This window comes from Solenopsis invicta, chromosome 1 (assembly GCF_016802725.1).
Source record: "Solenopsis invicta isolate M01_SB chromosome 1, UNIL_Sinv_3.0, whole genome shotgun sequence".
Taxonomy (NCBI): domain Eukaryota; kingdom Metazoa; phylum Arthropoda; class Insecta; order Hymenoptera; family Formicidae; genus Solenopsis; species Solenopsis invicta.
The window spans coordinates 2,451,608-2,458,816 of record NC_052664.1 but is presented as its reverse complement, the minus strand read 5'-3'; the positions used below and the strand labels follow the sequence as shown (position 1 = coordinate 2,458,816).

General features: G+C 31.6%; 1 protein-coding gene across 16 annotated transcripts in view; it reads right to left on the bottom strand.

Moving 5' to 3' along the window:
• Positions 1 to 641: 641 nt before the first annotated feature.
• Positions 642 to 7,209, bottom strand: part of LOC105200057 — a 233,621-nt gene continuing 227,053 nt past the window's right edge. For all 16 annotated transcript variants that reach the window (XM_039447361.1, XM_026139306.2, XM_039447400.1 and 13 more), the window contains one exon: positions 642 to 3,516. In XM_039447361.1, coding sequence (XP_039303295.1) covers positions 3,085 to 3,516 — 432 coding nt within the window. In that variant the 3' untranslated portion in view covers positions 642 to 3,084. The remainder of the gene's footprint in view (positions 3,517 to 7,209) is intronic.

Below are 7,209 nucleotides of genomic sequence, written 5' to 3'. Positions count from 1 at the left end.
ATATAAACATATATAAAATTATATCTTTTTACAATTACATCTTGAATGGGTGACCGCTTAAAAATTTTCAAAAAAAATTCTTGAAAAAAATTCTTGATTTTTTTCGCTTTAAAAACATTTTTATTTTATTTAATGTTAAGAAAACAGTATTTTACAATATTAAAATAAATATTTATAAATAAATATTTTTTCGTAAAAAATGTTGTAAAAACAATTGACGTGGCTTTCCTGCCCTTATTATACGTATGTATGCACACGTCTATAAGAGTGGAGAAATAGATTCATTTAAAAAAACTATCGATATGTCGGAGACGGATGTACTAACGTAAAACGGATGTGATTTGGATTCATTAAATATTCTATGGTGGATATCCGATGGACGTTTCACATAAGACATGCAATGGACGCTCATATTTTCTCTATAAACGTCCAACGGTTGTGTTTCGGACGTCTTTTGTTGGACGTCCGATGGATTAAACGGACGTCTGTAGGACATCCATGATATGTCCACGGACGCAATGACATAAAACACGCATAATTTGTACGTCCGTGGGACGTCCTGTGCTGTGTGGGTTAAATTAATCAAATTTAATATAATATTCTGCAGATTCTGTTTTCTTTTTACATTATTTTATGTGAAAGATTGCAAGAATTTATTATAATTATAAATGTTAAAACGTTAAAACATGTAGACCGTATAAATAAAACTATGTAATTTAAGTTTTCAATTTGTTTAGTTTTATTAAAATATTTTAATAATATAGTGTAACATGTTACCAATGTCAGGTTTGACCCAATGTTAATATAAATTTTATTTTATTTAAAAAATTTTAGTTGATTGCGTCAGCCACTACAAGATAAGTTAAAAAAAAGTTGTTTTACAAAATGCCGTTCTTCTAAATTTGCCGCCCTTAGACAATAGCTTAAATTAAGCTTAGGAGTTAATTCGGCCCTGATTGAATCAAATTCAATCTTTTTGATTTAAATATGAATCAAATTCAAATCAAATTTTTCTAGATTTACATTACATGGTAATTTAAACATAAAGTTAATAAAGTATTTTTAATTACGTTGCAGATTCTTTTTAATAAACGAAAAAATTAATCGCAAGCATTTTAGAAAACAGTTACAAAAAATGATATGCTAAATAAAAATTTATAATAGATATTAGGTAATAACTGTGAGAATATTATACTGATAAATGAATATTGATTACATATCTTACAAATTATAATGTTAACATCAAAACGCGCGCGCGCGCGTGTGTGTGTGTGTGTGTGTGTGTGTCTGTGTTAGGTGAAAGTACTAGTGCACTTAATTAGGAAAACACCATAAAATTTCAAATTTTGTTTTAAATTCTATAAAATAATTAGGGTTGGATAAGTTAATATATTTTTTTAACTAAATTAAGTTAAAATTAATGACTTATAAAATTAATTTAATTATGTTAAGATTAAATTATTTTAAGTTAAATTGAAAAGCATTATTTATATTAAAGTGGAAATTCAATTGTAAGTTTGATTACTCAAACAATTATGATATAGATCATCAAAGTTCATAATTTATTTATTTGTAAATTAGTTTTATATGAAATAAGAAAAAAATATTATTTTTTATTTAGAAATGTAGTTTTCTTTTTTTTTTGATTTTACACAAATAAATTTTTATTTTAGAAAAAAATTAATAAATTCAAGTTTTTATATCTCAAAAACAAATAGTTAAAGTTAAAAATTAAACCATTTGAAATGAAATAATTGTAAGTTAAGTGAAAAGTTATTAACTTTTAATTTAACATTGTTTTGTAATTGAACTTTTTAGCTAATTCCTACCCAACACTGAAAATACTGATACAAACATATGGAATGTTGAAACAAATTTATAAGGATGATTTTCTATCGTGTGTACTAATTTTTTGAATAATTTATAAGATTTAAAAACAGAACCGTTTGGAAATCGACAATCAAGCACAAGAATTGATACTGATACAAGACTAAAACTGGTCGTGCAGGAGATTATAAATGAAACAAAATAGGCAATCGATTCGCAATCGAATCATCGATGTTTCGAAATTCTCGAATTATTCGAATTCGAATTTTTCAGATTCGAAAATGAATTGAATCAACTGATATTCGATTCTATTTGATTCGAATTCGGACTATTCGCATACTTCTAGTGCTACACAATTACGTTCTTCGAATTATTCCTCGAAGTTTAAAACAAGACCGACGCGTAGCCTGCACGCACCGTTGTCATATAAATTTCTCACGTCAATACCCTGACGTATCCTTGTCTAGAATTCCTTTTCTTACTAATATTCGACGATTACGAATTCACGCTGTCCTATAGTTTGCCATTTGAGGAGAAAGAAGCTTTTGATAATGATCAGATTGAGAAAAAAGCGTTGGTAATGATCAATAATTCAACTCGAACTTTTGTGCCTTTTCGAATTTATATGTCCATGAAAGCTTTAGAATCTGATTTTGCTTAATCTAAAATAGCGTCATTTTAATTATTTTGACTGTGTTTGTTACATGTCCTTAATAAACAAGTAAACTAATTGTAGAACGTAATTTTAACTTTTAGGAACAATGTTGATTAATCCCTTCAGTTGTTTATTTTTATTTCATTTTTTTTTGCTAAACTTCTTCTGTTGACGTTTTTTTTTTAAACACTCCGATTTGTAACAAATATACATGATTCTTTCAATCTTCGTAAATTTCAAATATTTTCAGAATCAGAATATATTCTGATATAAAAAAAGATATATATTTTGATATAAAAAAAGATTTTATTACTGAAGATCTTAAATTGTCAATGCGCGCGCGATACTTTTGAGAAAATTTTTTCGAGGACATTATCTCGCTTCTTTTTCTTCTTCTCGCTCTCACGTATAACATATATTTTTCTGAATAGCTACAAGCTACGAAAGCATATGGACAGTCCAATAGGACGATAGGACATAGCGGAGTGGGACAATAACTTTCTTTCAGGAAGGGCCATCTTATCAAGAAAAAATGTTCGTAATTCTTCATCAAAGCGTCCTCTTCCTCTTTTTTTTTCTTGTCGTTTCGAAGAACATTGTTTCTAATCTTCTGCACCGTTGTTGCCTTTTCCCCAGAATTTGTCGAAGCGATTTCGTGCCTTTTCCAAAACGTCGCTCGCTGCAGAACGTTGCACCGATCCGGGTATCACTGGTGACGCCTCCAGGACATGGTAACTACCCGCGGTACTTCCGGTGTTACTTCCTGTTTCTCCAGAACCGCTGATACTACCACTACCACCGCCAATATTTTGAGGTGGCGACTCAACCTCGAGAACATGATAACTCTGCTGTGATACCGGCAACGATGACGTCATCATCACTGGCGCTGTTGTAATAGCCACCGATATGTTACCCTCCGTTTTTCTTTCCATCTCAAATCTCGAGTCTTCTAGGCGTTTCAAGTTCGTATTCACTATCGATTTTATTGACGATTCTGGGCTCTGTTGTTCTTTGTCGTCGACAACATCGGTAACCTAAAATAGAGCATAGAAGAAGATAATTATCCAGAATGTCCCCATCACTTCCAATTTGAATAAAATTATCATCAATCAACGCATTTTTGTTCGAAACGAACGAATCTGGCAGGAAAAGTGTCGCTCTGCTTCGCGAACTAACAAGGGAACTGTCACGGGTGTCTGACGCCGATTCGATTCTCCTTGAAATATGTTGTTAAACACAAAAAAGACCCGTATTTTTTTATATGGGCGGGATCTCCCGTTTAGGGGGTGAAACACCCTTTGAAAAGAAACGGTATTTCTCTTTCGGGGTGAATATTGTTGTAAGTAGAAAAGACAGAAAAAATTTTTTAAAACAAAAATAAAGAGAAAAAGAGGGTAATATGGCACCCATTTTCATTTTATTGAATAACTTTGTTTATAATTAATATTTTCTATTGAAACTTATTCAATTACATTCGTTAAAGTGTTGTTTGACAGATTTTAGACTTAAAGTAATGAAATATTTATTATTTAGAACGTGATATATAAAAATCCAACGCACTAATCGGTGGAAGAAAAAAAGTAGTTGTAATATGAGTATTCATAAAAATAATTTTAAAGAATTAGTTTAGTTTAAAAGAAACACAGTACTTTGTTACAAAATTATATATTTTTAATTTTTCATTGTTCAGAATTTTCCCGATTTAAAATTTTCTTGCGTTTAAAAGCTTTAGAAATACTATTAGAAATTTCATTAAAAATATCATTTTATCCCTGTTTAACATTAAACAACAAGCATAAAATGATGTCTCTATAGTTTCTAAACATTGCTCTTTAAAATGACAATCGATTTGTCAAAAAAATTTTTCGGTATAAAAATTTCACTTAAAAAACCATATTAACAAAATTCCATGTTATTGTTTTAACTTTGTATAACTTGAAATGTATAAGGCCGAATAAAAAGTTAAATAATAAAAAAAAAAGCACTCGACTGTATGTATCTTCGTGGGATAATCATAAAGATATTACATATAGAGTAGAGAAGTCAGCCTCAAAAGTGACCCGTTGATAGAAAAAAACAGAAAACGAGAACTTTAGTCTATCTCTCTCTTAACTTATCATCTGCTACCTTATATTAATGATATATATTATTAATATTAATATTACAACCGCTTCGCGTACTCAGAGAGATATTATATTATATTATTAGGTGTTGGAATTAATTCGTAGCGTTTTACGAGAGATGGCGGGGATACTACAGTTTTCTGTTTTTACCGTCAGAAGAAAATTTATCTTAAATCAGTTGTTAGGTTAGGTGTTATTTTTACGACATCTTACTTTCACTTGTTAATAACATCAAGTTATAATTATTTAAATATGTCTAAATTTATACCAAATAAAGTGTTTTTGCGGGGAGGTTTATTACATTACTTTCATATGAATAAAACTGCTGCGGAAAGCCATAGGATTTTAGAAGAAGTTTACGGTGAGCAAGCTTTAGCTGAACAAACGTGTCGGAAGTGGTTTGCGCGATTCAAGAGCGGTGATTTCGACTTAGAAGACAAGGAACGACCTGGACAGCCAAAAAAGTTTGAAGACAAAGAATTGGAGACATTACTTGAGGAGAACTCAACTCAAACGCTCGAAGACTTGTCCACATCGTTGGGGGTTGACTTTTCAACAGTGGGAAAACGACTTAAAGCGTTAAGGATGATCCAAAAGGAAGGACATTGGATCCCATACGAATTAAAGCCGAGGGACGTTGAAAGGTGTTTTTTGACTTGCGAGTTACTGCTTCAACGGTACAAAAGAAAAAGTTTTTTACATCGGATTGTTACGGGTGATGAAAAGTGGATATATTATGATAACCCCAAGCGCAAAAAATCATGGGTTAAGCCTGGACAACCATCATCATCAGTACCAAAACGTAATATTCATGGATCTAAGCTTCTTCTTTACATTTGGTGGGATCAACGGGGTGTGGTTTACTACGAACTGCTGAATCCGAAGGAAACCATCACTGGGAATCGTTACCGACTGCAATTGATGCGCTTGAGTCGGGCATTGAAGGAGAAACGGCCGGAATGGAGCGAAAGGCACGACAAAATTATTTTGCTGCACGACAATGCTAGACCGCACGTCGCAAAGCCAGTGCAAACGTACCTGCAAACACTGAAAAGGGAAGTCCTAACCCACCCGCCATATTCTCCAGATATTGCTCCTTCGGATTATCACTTGTTCCGGTCGATGGCCCATGGTTTGTCCGCGGAGAAATTTACTTCTTATGAAGAATGCAAAACTTGGATTGATTCATGGATCGCCTCTAAGGACGAAGCGTTTTTTCGACGGGGTATCCGTCTCTTATCCGAAAGATGGGAAAAAGTTGTGGCAAGCGATGGAAAATATTTTTAGTAATGTATTTTTATATTTAAACTTAGAATAAATCGTTGTTTCTCTCTAAAAAAACACTACGAATTAATTCCAACACCTAATATTATTATTTTTATTTTATTTTTTCATTTTTATTTTATTTTATTTATATATTTATATCTACTCTCGTCGTTACCTTTATTCTTCTAGCACTTTTGTCATCATTTTTTCTTATCCTGCGCTAACCATTGTCTGCAACTTTATTATACGACACTTTATTCTCTCATCCTGTACTGCAATGTATCTACTTCTTTTGCGTTCTTAGAGGGCCTGCCCTAGAACGCCAATAAACGCTTTGTCTGTCTGTCTGTCTTAATGGCGCTAGTACAACAAAGACAAGAATATAGGTCCTATCTTCTCTCTCTTTTTAACGGGGGGACATTTCCACTTACAGATTTGTTTATGGCTCCTCTACTCTATATATAATATCTCTATGGTCATAATACACTCAAGTTTAAGAATAATGAGAAAGTGTATGTAATTAAAGGTTAAAAGTGTACCTTGTAAAAATTTAGAAGTGCTCAAAAGTAAAAATGCCTTATAACAATTGTTAGTCACTATTGGCATATTAGCATCACTAAAAAACAGCGTGCTACTAAACAAATAACTCCATAAGCAATTGTTAAAATACATCACCTAATACTGGAAATAATCTCTTCTTCTCTATATAACGCGGAGGTCGTATTTTTCACATAGAATTAGTTTAAAAACATGTGTCAACTTTCAAAAAATTTATACAAAATACGGCCAAACGTTGGCTGCGTTAGCATGCAACAAACTATTTTACAAAATAAGCAGCAGAGCTTTGAATGCATTAGGATTCCATGGCCAAATGCCCTTCGGCCATTGTTCTGATTATTATTTATACTGTAACTGATGTATAATACTTATATACTATCGGTTTCCATGTGCTTACAGATGTATTTTAGTATGTTGTAAAATTAATTCACTCTCTTAACGTAACAGATTTCAGAGTGTTTTTACAATAAAATAATATGTTCTGTGCAAGAATACATGAATTGCAAAATGTTTATAAAACCAAATACATGTTAATAAATTTGTTTTTACCTTCCGACCTTTCTTAAGTTTAAGATCTCACTTTTTAGGTAAGAACAAATTTTGTTTTTGCAAATGTGAGTCTTTACCACTCTTGTTGTGGCTATAATTAGTTTTTTGATTATCTGTGTGTAAGATTTTATAGATAACCAAGTTTATAATCATAGGACAAGTCGAGTATCTTTCTTTTGTTGAATATGCTTTTTATTAAGATTTGGACTCACATAGGCTAAAGCGTAAAGC